This window comes from Wyeomyia smithii, chromosome 1 (assembly GCF_029784165.1).
Source record: "Wyeomyia smithii strain HCP4-BCI-WySm-NY-G18 chromosome 1, ASM2978416v1, whole genome shotgun sequence".
NCBI lineage: Eukaryota > Metazoa > Arthropoda > Insecta > Diptera > Culicidae > Wyeomyia > Wyeomyia smithii.
In genome coordinates this window covers 178,906,538-178,924,338 of record NC_073694.1, presented here as the reverse complement: position 1 = coordinate 178,924,338, position 17,801 = coordinate 178,906,538, and the positions used below count along the sequence as shown (strand labels likewise).

At 39.6% G+C, this 17,801-nt stretch overlaps 1 protein-coding gene across 7 annotated transcripts in view; it reads left to right on the top strand.

Moving 5' to 3' along the window:
* The window catches only part of LOC129717572 (retinal guanylyl cyclase 1-like), a 74,728-nt gene that overhangs the window by 16,666 nt on the left and 40,261 nt on the right, over window positions 1-17,801 (top strand). For 4 of the 7 annotated variants that reach the window (XM_055667565.1, XM_055667564.1, XM_055667567.1 and 1 more), the window contains exon 2: window positions 278-1,419. The exons of 2 other annotated variants lie outside the window; for them this stretch is intronic. In XM_055667565.1, the coding sequence (XP_055523540.1) occupies window positions 1,157-1,419 (263 nt within the window). In that variant the 5' untranslated portion in view covers window positions 278-1,156. The remainder of the gene's footprint in view (window positions 1-277; window positions 1,420-17,801) is intronic. One more of the 7 variants, XM_055667568.1, reaches the window with a different exon arrangement.

Sequence of the window (17,801 nt, the reverse complement as noted above, 5' to 3'; positions counted from 1 at the left end):
CATGCGGGACCATTGCGTCGGGACAAAGGTGACATGGATTGCGCTATTATTGTGACTACGTTGAACAAGCTCGCCAATTTGTTCCGTGGAAAACCATTAGGCTTCTAGCATGGCTTGCTGTGGGCCGACCTGTGCAGCTGAAAGGCTTCTCTTTTGTTTTACTCTACCTAATAATTCCACCCTGAAAGCTTTACGTACCTACCACTAAAAAACTAGAAATGTATCGATACAAAAGTTTCATCACCAGAAAAATTAAAAATTCTATTCCCGTTCATAGGTTTTTAGACGTCACCCGTGAAAAAACAGAAACAAATTGAATACAGAAAGTCATCGTTCGACTTTGTATGGTAATTGAAAAAACAACTATAGTGTGAAATTGATTTCCATTCTGGGACAAACAAATGGCAATTCAAATACACCTAATAAACGAAGGGATTCACCCCCGAAGGTATCAAATGATAGTAGTTTCCCCACTTCCCACTGTGACAAAAATCTTTATTACCTACGGGATACAGATAGTTTACTAAGGCAATCGGAACCGACCCGATTGTTTTGGTTAGTTCGAATGGACATTGCCTGATTCGTGGGTCATGTCTCTGTCCTAGCCGATTTCAAGTGAGAGAAAAAAAGAAAAACAAGAATCCTAAAGCAAACAACAGCTTGGTCAATCGTCGTACCTGAAAGCCTGGTCAGCCACTGCGGAAGTGAAACGAAACAGATAAAACTAATTTAATAGTTCCGCTTGTGATCAGAATGGGTTGGGTTGAGCGCGGTGGGATGAGTCCTATCGCCTTTCACCTTCTGGTGTTCGATAACGAAAAAGCTTCATTATGATTCAACAAATGCCTATCTATGGGGCTAAAGCAACGAAGAAAAAATAAATAAATAGACAGGTGCAGTGAAAAGTGCAACGGCAAACCGGTGGGACCAAAATACAAAAATAAATTTACCATTCAAGCAGGTAATCGATATTGATTCCTATTCCACCAACCGCCCCGGTCGGTGTTTCCGGGCTGTACAAATTGGCGCCACGTTTGGGCAACCAAAGCGAACACGGAAAGGCGGAAAACCAGATTGAAAACAAACATCTTCCCACCGCAGCCAATTCACTCTCCTACGGGCCCTCCACAGAAAGAAAAAATCACGCCAACATAAGATGAAAGTATTCGACATAACGATCGGCAAACCTTCGACACATTCTCCCGTGGACTCGGACGCGGTGAGCATAACGGTCGAAGGACCCAAGGCGCATCGACGCTGCACCACACGGAAGGATGCTTCGTCGCGACGCTCTTCACCGTCGATTGCCAATTCGTACTCGCGCCCATCTCACCAGTCCGAGTCGGAAATCGTGATGGCTCCGGAGCGGACACAACGAGTAACCATATATGGCTGTATCAAGTTTAATCCTAACACGAGGTAAGATTGTCAGAGTTGCCACTAGAGGGAAAGTAGGAAAAATAATTATGTCTTAAACAAACGAATGTTAGCTTGAAGTTATCTCTCAACAGATAACAGTTCAAGTGGGGGTAATGAGCATCGCAGCAACCCGAGGCACAGTGGGGAATCGCTGGCCATCAGCCAAAAAAAATTTTTTTCGTTAGCTGTTTCATAATATTTTTCCTTTATTGCTATAACATTCAAGTGTCTAAATCCAAAATTTGGGCGCAATATCATAAAATCTGAATTTTTTATGACTTTTCAAAGCCTGGCGAACTGACGGTTTTTGTCTTTTTCTCGAAAAAAAGTACATTACTTTGAAACGCTCTGTAGCTTCAATGATAGCTTGGATTTTTTTGACGTCAAAGGAAAAGTTGTTGTAAATATTGTGCAAAACAAACCCTTTTCATTAGATATTGTAAAATTTGGTCATAGTAGGCCTGACACTAGAAAAAATATTTAAAAAAGGTGTTTTTTGTAGAAAAGTAGCTTAAAAATTTAGTTGCCGCAGTTTGCCACGGTTGTGACTACATTCAAAATTTAGGTAAAAACGCAAGCTTTCAAATGCATACCGTCCGCTGCTGCGCAAAACTGCGCAAATTGTCACTTCAGTGAAAAAAGCGATAGCAGATTTTTTTAGTTTTTATTTCTGAAGTTGAAATTTCATCCAGAATGAATTTTAATCATAATCATGATACCCCATTAATGAACATTTATGATATCGTACTCAATCCGTAAGGATAAAATATAAATTCGGGCAATAATCACAAAATTTATCAATGAAAAGTTATAAAATAAGTGTTAAACAAGAAAACTGAAAACAAATCTGAAATTTTAATTATCTCAAACTTTATCACTTTCTGCAAGTTTAAAACAATACTAAAAACATTCAGCCCTTTTCAATTTATGATCATGAAATTCGTTAAACTGATTGGAGTGTCAAATATTAGCAGCAAATTCATACCATCAAACTCCGGCCAACAATAGCCCGTTTGAAGATTGCTTTTGCTTCGCACTCGTTTGCATACAAAAGTAAAACACACATTTTGCATCATGAGAAAAAAACAAAGAACAGTCGTCGCCCTCCGCTTCTTTTCGTATTCATTTAGAACTTTTTGTCATTCCAGTGTCTTAGTTTTCAAATTCATAAATTCGTTGAATTTATTATTGAGCCTTCAACTTCAGCGGCACCACCTATTTCAATGTCTAGTAAGTTGTCAATTCGTGGTGTTATACATGTATTTGAATGTTCTCTTTCAACCATAGAAACCGGATTATGAAGATAACATGTATATGAAACAATGAAACATCGAAAATTACTAGAAGAAATGAAAATTGCAGCGAAAGATATTTTTCCTGCTGATAAGTATAATGAACTTCAAATTTTCTGGAAACAATTCAACATGAGATTTAGGCGATCATAGCGAAAGATGATGATGCTGTTGATGATTTTTTCAATTTGTTATTAGTTTGTATTACTTATGTTGTTTTAGTTTATCCAAAAAAATATATTTATTTAGGCAAAATTTGTTTAGTTCGAGGAGTCGTCCATAAATAACGTATTTTTTGCAATGGGGAGGACGCCCAGTGGCACTACTTGTGGTCAAAGATCATATAATTCTATAAAAAACGAAAAAAGTGCCAAAAATTATTAAAAATTGGGTTTCGTGCTTTATGGACGGCCCCAAACGAAAAATGGATGCCAAATCCGTGTTCAGCGCCCCAAAATTATGTGAACACCATGTTTTTGTCGCTTTTATCGACACTTTTTTTGCTTGGCCAGCCTTTGTATGGAGTCGCCCCACTGTGCGAGGGGATAGCAACATTGCTTATTAGCCAATTTGTTGTCTACACGACAGACTTTTGTTTTTTCTTGTTATATTACGCTGTTAACAACTGTGAGACCGCTTTTGAACTACGTGGTCTACTCGTAACTTTCGAATTATTTAACGTAAATGAAATGTTTTTTTCTTGTTATATTTGAAATTTCATATTGATTTTCATTTTTTTTCTTCAGCAAAAAAAATATTGTTCCCGAAACCATGTTTTTACAACACGCTCATGGTCAGCTTTTTGAAACCAATTACAGTTTTAACGTATCTGTTTTCAAGGCAAAAATACGTTCTGTAAAAGTGAAAATTGTAAAATCGTAACGTTAATGAGAAGTAATGAGAAGTTGCTGACGTTTCCGTTTATGTACTACTTCCTTTAGTGTCCTAACTTTAACTTTCTACGCCGCTCCTGTGTTACTTCCTAGAGGTTTCCCCGTTTTTTCTTTTTTCTCACCTCGTATTTCACATGATGCTGCCTGCAGCTTTTCCGATTATATTTTCTTTGCAGCGCGTATCTTAGTCTTTTCCTTCCTCTCTTGGATCATTTTCTCCTTTCAATTCTAGATTCGACGAATCACCAGCAGTAAGAATAGGGAAAATATACATGGTGCTACCAGAAATACGAACCATAGCGCAATTATAGATCAATGGACCTGTGCAATAGTTACACAAATAGTCTATTAAAACCAATTATAGGAATCAAATCAATCGTACTATAATCAGAAACCGTTTTTAAAAAATAGTAATTGGTGACTTACGGCACGTTTTAAAAAAATACTATTTTTCCAATAATATGAATATTTTTAGGAACATAGTATTATGGTATCATATTTAATTTTGTTATACTTCAACCTGTAGTATCAGAAACTCACTTCTAATCAGTTTAAATAATGATTTTTTATGTAACATCGCACACTGCCTGGGCCAGGAATGGAATCTAGCGAAACGAAATTCGCTCTCAGGGTTTGACCAATCGGTTTCCGATTTTCTACAATGCTCCTGGCATATTTAGGGCTTTATTTTGGATGTTTGAATTAGTTCTGAATTTAGCCGCGAAGGTGGCGTTGCGATGCCAACTTCTTTGCCTTACACGCTAGAGCTTTGAGGTTTTTGACAAAGTTGTAGATCTCTAAATTCTATGAAACTTTACAGAATATACAAGATTTCTAACTCTTCAAGTTTCAGAGATCTACGAGTTTTTACAAAATTTGTCTGAATTTCACATTCTATTGTGATAATTGTATAAGTTCACTCGAATGAATTTCTTACATATTTTTTCTCGATAGAAATTGAGAAATTACGTCGGTTTCTTCCGAGTACAGAAGTTTTTGAAGTACTTAAGTGAAATTATTACACAAAATTTGGAAAAAAATACATAATTTTTGTGTACACGGGTAAAAATATTTTCCCGTTTTCATGACCTTTCAGGTCATGAAATCATGAATGCTGTTTTCCGACAGAATCATGACCTATGACTCATGATATCATGATGTCAACCCCGAATATCATGAGCTATGAAAAGCGTTTTCAAGAATGTGACTCATGGCTATTATAAGCGTAACACATCGCTGTCGCATGGACTCAAAGAATCATGAGTTATGACTCATGATACCATGGGTTGGACTCTGAATATCATGAGCTACTCAGAGCGTTTTTATAAATACGACTCATCACTGCTAAAAACGTAACACATATCTGTCAAACTGTGCGACGGTATATTCAGTGATTGCAAGTTTAGAAATCACGTGCCGTGTCAAATAAACTATTTAAAAACTAAAAGTTTAGAAATCGTGAATAATAATTATTTTCTTATTTTCTACAAAGTTTTGTGGATTAAAAAATGGCGACTTCCGGTTTCAGGAAAATAACCTTAAGTGATATATGGCCAACAATTTCAATACTTCCGAAAGTGGACCTCCATACGTCATTTTATAGCGATGACACAATTTTTTTTCATTAAAATGTTTGTTAACGTTGAGAAGACCATTTGAAGGAAAATAACAAGTATCTGATTACTAAATTTGATATATTATTCACGAAACTACATGAAACATGCAAATTTATGATTTCTAAAGTGATATTTGGCCAACAATTTCAATACTTTCAAAAGTGGAACTCCTTACGTCATTTTGAAATCCAAAATGGTGACTTCCAGTTTCTGTAAATCAGCCCAAAATCACAAAAAAACAATCCAATATGGGTATTTCCGTTCTGCGCGTTCTCAGAATATTGAAGTAGGGTATCGAACGTCTTCGTCAGTGGTTTTCTTCGGTAGTTTTACTGGCGCAATCTTATGCAAAAAAGGTCCGAAGAAAACCACTGTCTTCGTCACCCTACTTAAAGTGATGATGGAAGTATAAGAAATTATATTTTTGAAGTGAGTTGAGCTAATGCAGCAATGAAATATAAAAAAAATCTGTCTTTGAAGCCTTTGATCCCGAGCATCGCCGGGAATGTTCAACTAGTAAAAAATAATAGTCAAAACAATCCAGACACTGAGCATGGTGAATTTCCAGGCATACTTGGATGTATAGTTGTGCTGTTTGCAGATAGAACATTTACTTTCACATTGTGCACCCCTAATCTAAATTTCTGGAATTACATTTTTGTCTGCATCTTTCGTTTTGTGTGTTTGTTTTTTTTTTTCACGATTTATACCGCGTTAGTCATGAAACCGCGTGATTCATGAAGATAAACACAAGCGGTGTTTCGTGTCCAGAAAAAAACTCTCTAGTCTGGCCTTTCCCAAACATCGTGGTCAGATAGGTGGAGGCCAAAAGGGTTACCAAAAGAGCACCGAGGGGAGATTGAAGTGTGAACAAGGTGGTCTTCAGTTTTTTGTTTACGTTTAATTATTAATTTTGAATAGCATTTCGTCAAGTTAATAATTATTACCTACTTTAGCAACGTCTGACGGTTTTGCGATTTGTTTTCAATAAGCTAACATAAACAAATCTATAAGGCGTTGCTCAGTGTTGTTAATTCGTGAATTTTATCAGGACAATAACAATTAAAATGGGTTGATAATTAACCCTCTAGTGCCCAGTGTCGCCTTTAGACGGTCTTCAGTTGAACCTCTAAAAAGCTTCAATAAGAACCTAAAAAATGTTGATAAAGCTTCATAGTGATTTTTTCGAAGTCCGTCTAAAAATTAATTTGGGCACTAGAGGATTAAAGCAAAACATGTGCCCAAAGCTCAATGAATAAAATCTAAAGAAATTATTTCCCTACGGCAGAAGCACTATATAACTTCAGAACCAGAGCTCCTAATCTCCCACTTGTTACTTCTGGAGCTAGTTCTGGAGTGGGGTGTTCGGGTAGATGATCAAACAGTTTTGGTAGCACCGATAGTTGCGATGCACACTGGGCCAGGAATGAAATTTAGTGGAACGAAGTTATTAGCGCTTTCAGGGTTTGACCAATCGGTTTCCGATCTTCTACAAAGTTCCTTGGCATAGTCAGGGCTTCATTTTGGATGTTTGAATTAGTTCTGAATTTATCCGCGAAGGTGGCGTTGCGATGCCAACTTCTTTCCCTTACACGAGTAGAAATAAAATCTCGAAAACGGGCAAAATGACTCATGATTTCATGATTTGGATGTATTTTCATGGTATGAATATACACCATGAGTAAAGACTCATGGAATCATGAGCCAATTGTTCGTAACGCACCCCGTGCGTTACTGTTTTGCTGACATCATGAGCAATTTGGATTGAAACCATGATTTACGGGTCATGAAATTTGACTCATTTGACTCATAAAATCTGGCGTTCAGTTTATGAAATCTCCCTTTGACTCATGGAACCATGATTGTGATTTATGAAATCATGAAATGCGAGTCATGAAATATAGCATTTGGCTCCGGGAATCGAGTGTTTGATTTATGAATTTTTGCTTTGGCTTATTCTAACCCATGAAATTATGAGCTGAACTCGTGAAATCATGAGTCACGAGTCATGCAATTTAGCATTTGACTCCAGGAATCGGGTGTTCGATTTATGAATTCTTGCTTTGGCTACGGGGAATCGGGTGTTCGATTTATGAATTCTTGCTTCGGCTACTGGAACCATGATTTTGATTTATGAAATCATGAGTTGCGAGTCAGGACATATACACACTTAAAATTTATTGCCGGGTCTCGGTAATTTTTACCGAGAACGGCACCACTGAGTGCTCGGTTTAAAAAATAATGACAGCTGTTACATTTTTTCGTAAATCTCGGTTCAACCTGACTGAAATTTCGGCATAAATTATTACCGAGCTATCACTGCCGAGATTACGGATATTTTGTGCTGAAATTTCAGTTAGGAACACCGAGATTTACGAAAAAATGTGACAGCTGTCATTCTTTTTTTAACCGAGCACTCAGTGGTGCCGTTCTCGGCAAAAATTACCGAGACCCGGCAATAAATTTTAAGTGTGTAGCATTTGACTCCGGGAATCGGGTGTTCGATTTATGAATTCTTGCTTTGGCTACTGGAACCATGAATTTGATTTATGAAATCATGAGTTGCGAGTCGGGACATATAGCATTTGACTCATGAAATCGGGTGTTCGATCACCATTGCATGGTGAATGGTGAACATGGTAGCTTGTGTACCACTAGTGTCAACATTAAAACGCTTTTTTGTGTGTGAAATCAAGTGCTTTAGGTGATCCAGTGCTAGTGATCCGACGGCCAAATTGGAAACCTAAACGGATAAGTAGAAGTGTATTTGTATGCTTTCGATTTGTTCCTTTTTTATTGATTTAATTTGTGTCAGCGCCGATCAGCGCATCTATATCACATAGACGCTACGGCTGCTGGTTGAAACATTCATTGTTATATTTTTGCATTGTTCGTTGCCTTTAGCCTTTGCCCTTGACTGCTGGACGAGTCCGGCCGGCGGTTGTTTGTTTGTTTATTATGGACTGTGCAAAGTGTGGTAATGTAGTTCGTGTTAGCGACGATCCCGTAGTTTGTGTGGGCAAGTGCAATTCTCGATTTCATCGAGTTTGTACACCGCTCACTAAAATAGCGGCGAAAGTCGTTAACGATAATGAACATATTGTTTTCAAATGTGCTTCATGTTTATCGGCCCAAGAAGACGGCGGGAAAGATGATGCTATGAGTAGTGAGCTGACGGAGATCAAGAGTCATCTTTGTCTCAGTCGCTTACAGATACTCAAAGCGGAATCGAAACCCATATAAACAGCGCGATTGCTAACGGTATCGATAGAATTTTAAAATCGATCAGCAACTCTCTTCGTGAGAGTATGGCAAGCATTGAAGCCAATGTTGCCAGAAAGCTGGATGATTTTAAAATAAATCTTATTGGTAAAAATGATCGGGATAAACATGCTGCAATGAGTAGAAAAAAGTCTAGAACTGAGAGAACGATTCACTCTGAGTCGGACTCTATTCCCAACAAGAAAAAAATAGTTTCGAATAAGCGGGACGAACCAATTGAAGACGTAGCTAAGCAAAATGACGAGGTTTTTGTTTCTGAAAATGCTTTGACATACGCGAACGTTTTAGCGGGGTCAAGTGGGAATGCAAATATATTGAAGCGAGTGGAAAACCGTAAGACTCGGCCGGTCATTGTGATTAAACCAGTCGAGTCTTCTCAATCTAGTGAAGATACTAGAATTTTTTTGAAAAACAATTTAGATCCTAAAATACACAAAATCAGAAACTTTAGAAACGGGAAAGCAGGTTCGATAATTGCTGAGGTGCAACAGGGGATAACATTGAAGTCGTGAAAAAGGTCATTGAAAGCAATTTAGGTGAAAAATATATTGCTGTTATTCCTACAACCGCTAAGCCTAAGTTGAAAATTGTGGGAATGAGTGATCAATATTCCCCCGAAGTCTTTATTGACTTGTTAAAAAGTCAAAATGAAGACCTCGGTATCAATGAAGTCAAAGTTATTGCTCAATTTGTAAATTCAAGCTTCAAATATAATAAGTATAACACTATTATTGAAGTTGATAAGGACACTTTTAACCACTTGATGAATGCTGGTAAAGTAAACATTGGGTGGGATAGGTGTTCGATTCAAGAGGCCGTCAATGTTTAACGTTGCTTTAAATGTGGAGAATTTGGTCATAAAAGCACAGAGTGTGTTGATCCTGAAACATGCTCCAAGTGTAGCGGACTACATAAGACATCGGAAAACTGCGTAAATTGTTTAAAATCTAGAGACATGAAGATCATATCGAATTTACAATCGTCTATATCAAGGCACACCAACATTTTGATTAAGGTGTAATCACCTTCATTCTTGTTTACGGCCGTATCCAACATTCGTACGAAAGTATGGATTCGAATGAGTTCGAAAATGTCATTCTTGTTTACGTACAAAGACCATACGAATCCATTCGTATCGCATACGAATGCGATACGTATACGAAAAAGGTGGATGTCTATGCAAAAATGGTTGATGTCTAGACTTGAGGGTTAGAAAAGGTTTCAACGTCAAGCGAGAAATGTCAAGTGTGTCAGGCCGATTGAGCGAGGTTCCTGACGGCAACCATTTTTTTACTGAATAAAAATTAAATATGTTTTCATTATGATTTGCATAATAAAAATGTCTTCTTCTTAGAAATATTGTTGGTAAACGTATGCATAAATACAAGATAATTCCGGCTATTCAAAATTTCCTTTCCAAGAATGATATTTGTTTGGCAAAAAATGAAATTGGAACCAAATTTACCAACACTGGTGCAAAAGCATAAGCGCGTCATGGGCCTGCATGATGCATCAAAACATAAACTATTTACATTTTTGTGCAGTTCGGGCTGTATTTTGTAGGCAGTTTATTCTGCTTAATTCTGGTGAATATAAGTAATAATTGGACGTGTAGTCGGCTGAGAGCCGATAAATTTGAATTGTGATTCGTCAGAAGTAATTTCACGGTAATTGTTCTTTTGTTACAAAATAGTTTTCCTTATTTTCAAAGAACACACCGATTATTTATAAAGGAGACTAATATGCACGGCCGAAAAGGAAATCAACCTGGTCAACAAGCGGCCTGAATAGCAGGTAAGTTTGCTAGAGGAAATGATTACTTTCACTAGTCAAAACTGCAACTTATACCGATTTCCATGCGAACTTGTGAGCAGCTGTTTTTAAGAGTTTTTTTTTTGTTACAGAATAAGCCGGTCCCATTCGTTGTTTTGCTTTCGTCTCGATTAGACGTAAATTGTTTATCTCCGTGTGATTTGCAAAATAACAATACACGAGCTATCGCACGCAGAGGGGATTCACTGCTGTCAAATTTCATATATGTGTGTGCTATCGCAGATCAACTCTGGTCCATGACGTTTGTTGGTCCATGACGTTTGTTGGTCCATGATGTTTGTAACTATGAACAATAATGGGGGAAAAATGTGAATAGCTAAACAACATTCATGAAAGTTTTCCGCGGTTTCTCGAGTTTTGATGAAAAACATTCCAATTCTATAATATTTCATATCGATCAATTTCATGACCAAAAGGAACAAAAACCAAAACAAACACCATGTTGCCGAATATGTTGGTTACACGATTTTTGGCAGATAGATCCCCCCTGATCGCACGGGTGTTTTTTTTTTCGATTATTTCTTGTGCTGTGCGATAACAATAGTCTGCAATATATCGGCAGAAACATCTTCTTCACACTGGTAGGGGCAGGCTACCCCGCCAGTGATCTGATACGCAGCTGATATATCAGCAAGAACAATTCTCCCGCACCGCTGTAACCCCGCTAGCAGCACGTACCATCATACGATCGAGCGAGTGGAAGTCAACCACAATTGGCATCTACAAGGTCGCGTGTAAGATACGGCCACTGTGTCACAACACGAAGCTGGATCGTCATTGTTTGTTCTGCGGAGACACTCGATTGATCCTACTATCAGCCGTGAGGTCGTGACTTAGACGTTCGGTGAAGTATTCACTTTAGATTTTTTATCATTATTATTAATATGTTACAATCAATATTATTATTATTAATATTATTATTATTATTGTTATTATTATTTTAATTATTATTATTATTATTATTATTATTATTAATATTATTACTATTGTTATTAGTATTAGTATTACTGTCTTTTTTTTTGTTTTGATCCATTGTAGTTTGAAAAATGGTTTTTAAAATTTAATATCAACTACTTGTTCCCTCCACCACCCCCCCCCCCCCCCCCACATTCGAATGTTTTTCGTTTGTGTGCGGTAGAGCGTAACGCTCCCGCAAAATGGACGACATGCAGGTGCAACTTTTCCTGGATGTGGAAACAAATGGGGAAGAAATTGAAATTTCCCCCAGCAGTTCTCCCTTACCTTCCCCTGTACCACCCCCGCTACCTAGCCCCGTACCAAGGGTACCGGAAATACGGGTAAAAGCTTACCCAGATGCCGCTAGCGGTCCCTACGTTGTTTACTTCCGGCCCATAAAAAAACCTTTGAATATAATTCAAATAGGCAAAGACCGGGCAAAACAGTTTTCGGCCGTAACCGAGATTACGAAGGTGAGGCCGAGCAAACTGCGAGTTGTCGTGAGTAGCTTGAAGCAAGCAAACGAAATTGCTAGCTACGAGCTCTTTACAAGGGAGTACCGCGTGTACATCCCTGCCAAGGACGTGGAGATCGACGGTGTGGTTACCGAAGGAAGCCTCACGGTCGATGACATTTTGCGTCACAGGGTTGGCTGCTTCAAGAACCCCCTGATTCAAGATGTAAAGATACTGGATGTCAAGCAATTGCAATCGAAGAAGGGAAGAAGAAATTCCTTCCTTCGGACTCCTTCCGTGTAACATTCGCCGGATCCGCACTGCCGAACTACATCTCTTTGGACAGGGTTCGTCTGCCTGTACGCCTGTTCGTACCGCGGGTCATGCATTGCCAAAACTGCAAGCATTTAGGTCATACAGCCACCTACTGCAGCAACAAGACACGCTGCAGCAAGTGCGGAGACAATCATGCTGAGACCGCTTGCAGTGAGGATACTGAAAAGTGTCTTTACTGCGAGGGAACTCGGCATGACCTTTCGGCGTGTCCCGCGTACAAACAGCGCAAGGAAAAAATTAAGCGTTCCCTTAAGGAACGATCAAAGCGCTCTTTTGCAGAAATGCTTAAGAGGGCTGAGCCACCCTCGACAGGAAACATCTTTTCCTTTTTGCCAACCGATGAGGGTAAATCTGACGATCCCGTCGAAGGGTGTTCTTATGCCTTGCCAGAGGGATCTAGGAAGAGGAGAATGCTCAACTCTCCTAATCTTTCTCGCAAAGGTCGTAAGATAACCCCTAGTGGAATGAACAATAAGACAACACAAAAAGGAAGCGGTGAAGAAAAACCGAAGCAAGTACCACCCGGTTTTAATTTCAAATCAAACCAGGAGTACCCATCGCTTCCTGGGGCACCAAAAACCCCTCGTGCACCCATTTCTCGATCAGAAGACATAATAGAAATAGGGTTCATAAAATTCTCTGATATTGTGGACTGGATATTTAAAACTTTCAACATGCCAGATCCCCTTCAAAACATTCTTCTTGCTCTTCTCCCTACAGTGAAAACCTTTTTGAAGCAACTCACAGCAACTTGGCCCCTCATTTCAGCTATCGTATCTTTCGATGACTAATACGTCGAAAGAGGTTAGGAATTTTGTCACTGTGTTACAGTGGAACTGCGGAAGTATCATCCCCAAATTCGATTTATTTTCACATTTGATAAACACATACAATTGTGATGCGTTCGCGCTCTGTGAAACTTTTCTCAATTCAAATGACCAACTTAATTTCCACGATTTCAACATCATTCGTCGAGATCGAGACTCACACGGTGGAGGGGTACTTTTAGGGATCAAAAAGTGCTATTCTTTTTTCAGAATCGACCTCCCCTCGATCTCGAATATTGAAGTTGTTGCCATTCAAACGAATATGAATGGAAAAGACCTTTGCCTTGTTTCGTTATATATTCCCCCATCCGCGCGGATTGAACAGAAGCACTCCTTGATATAGCAGAATTGCTACCCGCACCTTTTTTGATTTTGGGAGATTTTAACTCTCACTGTTCGCTATGGGGGTCGCTGTACGACGACAACCGATCTTCTTTAATCTGTAACTTGATCGACGACTTCAATATGACAGTTTTGAATACTGGGGAAGCGACACGTGTACCTAATCCTCCAGCACGTGAAAGCGTGCTTGACCTATCCCTCTGCTCGACATCACTAGCGTTAGATTGCCAGTGGAAAGTAATCAACGATCCCCACGGTAGTGATCATCTTCCAATCGTTATATCAAATGCTAATGGTTCAACTCCCCTCGAACCCAATCAATATTTCCTACGACCTTACACGTAATATTGATTGGAAGCGTTATGAGCCTATTATAGCGGAATCTATCGAGACTCACGAGGAACTTCCTCCGGAGGAAGAATACGCGTTCTTAGCTGGCTTGATAATCGACGCCGCGACGCAAGCTCAGAAGAAACCGATACCCGGGGTAACGATTAGACAGCGCCCTCCCAACAAATGGTGGGACAAAGAGTGCTCTGAGCTGTACGCGCGAAGGTCCGCGGCGTATAAGGACTACCGGGAGTACGGCACTGTCAACCTACTTCGAAAGTACGAGGCACTGGGCAGGCAGATGAAGAGCTTAGTAAAGGCGAAAAAACGCGGGTACTGGCGGCGGTTCGTAAACGCGTTGTCGAGGGAAACAGCGATGAGCAGTCTTTGGGATACCGCCAGGCGCATGCGGAACCGTGACGTTTCGAATGAGAGTGAGGAGTATTCAGATCGCTGGATACTCGATTTTGCCAAAAAGGTCTGTCCGGACTCTGTACCGGAACAGAAAACCTTTCGCGACGCGTTTTTAGTAACTACGGAAGAGCCCCCATTTTCGATGTTGGAATTTTCAATGGCTCTCCTGTCATGCAACAATAAGGCTCCAGGGTTAGATAGAATAAAATTCAACCTGTTGAAGAATCTACCCGACGCAAAAAGACGCTTGTTGAATTTGTTCGACAAGTTTCTCGAGCTAAATATTGTTCCGCATGACTGGAGGGAGGTAAAAGTCATTGCTATTCGGAAACCCGGGAAACCTGCCTCTGATCACAATTCATATAGGCCGATTGCGATGCTCTCTTGCCTCCGGAAATTAATGGAGAAAATGATCCTCTTACGGTTAGACAAATGGGTCGAAACAAACGGTTTACTTTCAGATACTCAATTTGGCTTTCGCCGGGGCAAAGGGACGAACGATTGCCTAGCGTTGCTTTCTACTGAAATTCAACTCGCATTTGCTCGAAAAGAGCAAATGGCTTCTGCGTTCTTGGATATTATGGGGGCTTTTGACTCTGTCTCTGCAGAAGTTTTGAGCGCGAAATTCATTTCATTCATTTCATTCACAGGGACTTTCACCAAATTTGAATAACTTTTTGCTCAATTTGTTGTCAGAAAAGCATATGTATTTCTCACATGGTGATTCGACAACTTCCCGAATTAGTTACATGGGTCTTCCCCAGGGCTCATGTTTAAGCCCTCTCTTATATAATTTTTACGTCAATGACATCGATAATGTCTTGCAAATTCATGCACGCTACGGCAACTTGCAGACGATAGCGTTGTATCCATTACTGGAAGCGAGGCTAACGATCTGCAAGGACCATTGCAAGATACTTTAGACAATTTGTCTGAATGGGCTCTTAAGCTGGGTATCGAATTCTCTCCGGAGAAAACTGAGCTGGTCGTTTTTTCTAGGAAGCACAACCCAGCTCAGCTGCAGCTCCTACTAACGGGTAAAACAATCACTCAGGTTTTAGTCGCTAAATATCTCGGGGTCTGGTTCGACTCTAAATGCACCTGGGCTTGCCATATTAGGTATCTGACACGAAAATGCCAACAGAGGATTAATTTTCTTCGTACGGTTACCGGAACCTGGTGGGGAGCCCACCCAGAAGACCTTCTAAGGCTTTACCAAACAACGATATTGTCTGTAATTGAGTACGGGTGTTTCTGCTTCCGCCCCGCAGCAAACACACATTTGATCAAACTGGAACGAATACAATATCGTTGTTTGCGTATTGCCTTAGGTTGCATGCAGTCGACCCATACGATGAGTCTTGAAGTGCTAGCGGGTATTCTTCCGTAGAAACATCGTTTTGGAATCTCTCTTACCGGTTGCTAATTCGATGCACAGTTATGAACCCATTAGTAATTGAAAATTTCGAGGGGTTGGTCGACCTTCATTCTCAATCCAGATTTATGACTTATATTTTGACTATATGGCTCAAGATATTAATCCTTCTTCATACGATTCCTCCAATGTCGCACTTTTAGATACTTCTAATAATGCTATATTCTTCGACACCACCATGAAACAAGACATTTCTGGTATCCCGGATCAATTGCGACCCCAAGAGATCCCTAAATTTTTTTTCAATAAGTTTAAACATGTTAGTTATGATAAAAGGTTTTACACTGACGGATCTAATTTTGATTAGTCCACTGGCTTCGGTGTTTTCCACGAAAATTTTACCGCCTCCTACAAACTCGATGCTCCTGCTTCCGTGTACGTCGCAGAACTTGCTGCCATTCAGTACTCTCTTGGGATCATCGAAACCCTGCCCATAGACCACTACTTCATCTTCACAGACAGTCTCAGTGCCATTGAGGCTCTGCGATCGATGAAGACTGTGAAGCACACCCCGTAATTCCTGGGGAAAATACGGCGGTTTTTAAGTGCTTTAACAGATAAAAATTACTGGGTTACCTTAGCGTGGGTCCCTCCTCATTGTTCCATTCCGGGCAATGAAAAGGCTGACGCTTTAGCTAAGGTTGGTGCTATTGATGGCGATATTTATAATAGACCAATTGCTTATGATGAGTTTTATAGCATTTTGCGTCAGAGAACACTCAATAGTTGGCAATCATCATGGAACTCAGATGAACTGGGACGGTGGCTACATTCCATTTTTCCTAAGGTATCGACGAAAGCATGGTTCAAGGGGTTGGATGTAGGTCGGGACTTCATTCGCGTGATGTCCAGACTTATGTCCAATCACTATACGTTAATCACGCATCTCTTTCGTATAGGGCTTGTAGACAGTAATCACTGCGTTTGTGGCGATGGCTACCATGACATCGAGCATGTTGTTTGGTCGTGTACCGAATACTGTGGTGTTAGGTCTGAGCTTATAGATTCCCTTCGGGCCCGAGGAGAACAACCGAACGTACCCGTTAGAGACATTCTGGGAAGCGGTGATCTCCAGTACATGACACAGCTATACGGGTTTATGAAAAATGCTGGCGTTAAAATTTGATTTCTTTTATCTATTTGCTAGAATACAATTTCTGTCACAAACTGAAAGAGAATGATACACCCGGCTGGAGACACTAAAACGAAGACTCGGCATCTCTATGTTTACGCAGACACCTCAGACCAAAACTGCTCAAACAGAACATCAGTGGTTAGCCACGTACAAATGAATACATTCTGTAATATAAAATAGTTAAAATAGTTAACAACAAAATTGTAACACCCCTCCTCTCACCTTAAATCCCCACTAGCTCGTAGTCGGCCGCGAGAATAAAGAAAAGGCCTCCCTCTTTTCCCTGCTAATTTAGAATTTAAAAAAAAATGTACTTGGCTCGGTTAAACATAAATTGTATCGTGCCGTGTCAAATAAACTATTTAAAAACAAGCCGGTCTAACTTACAGTCAACGACGTTCTTCATCTAAACTCACGTCCCATCGCAAACTGCTGCTGCTTAAGAAGCTCCGGAAATAACAAATACAAACAGCGCGGAAAACAGGATAAATCGGATAACATTGCCGCATAGGTATTGTATTTGTTAGTAATTTAAACGTTACTCGTTTTTATTTAAATTTTGACCGTTTCAGTTATTCCTGGAAAAAAATAAATTTATCTGCTTATTTCGCTTCAAGTAGGATACCACCAGGTCGGAGGTAAAAATCAGGACACCTATTTTTCGACACGAATTTCAAAAATCATTCAAAAATCATCAAAATGCTTGGCGGTTATTTATCTATTCAACATGTTTCTCTGACGATCCAATTTTATCAAGCAACTTTGAGCTTTTAGGCTTTCGTAGTTACCCAAAGAATTCAGCACACGTAAATTATTTAAAATTAAACATACATATACATATAGGCACTTTTTTCAAGAATTTAGGCTTTGAATACATGGAACTTTGTCAGATTTTTTTCTTCTTATAAGCAGGTGTCTTAGCTTTTTCTTCGTCTCAGGGAACTCATTCAGGCGCGGTTTAGTCTACTCTCGAAGAGGGCAATCAACAGAGATTTCGCGCGCTATTATTTTTACGCCCGATATGGCTCTCTGGTTAGAGACTTCGTTCATGTTTTTTCTTCACTTTACCAGTTTCCCAAGCGTTATAATTTTTGTTTTCCTCACAATTGCCAATAATTAGCATTCGGCGAAAGATTTGGCTTACGTTCTACGAAATCAATTCGTGACTAGGAAGATGGTGTACAAATTGAAGCGGGCATTTTTCTTTATACAAATTATTAATGATTAGGTATTAG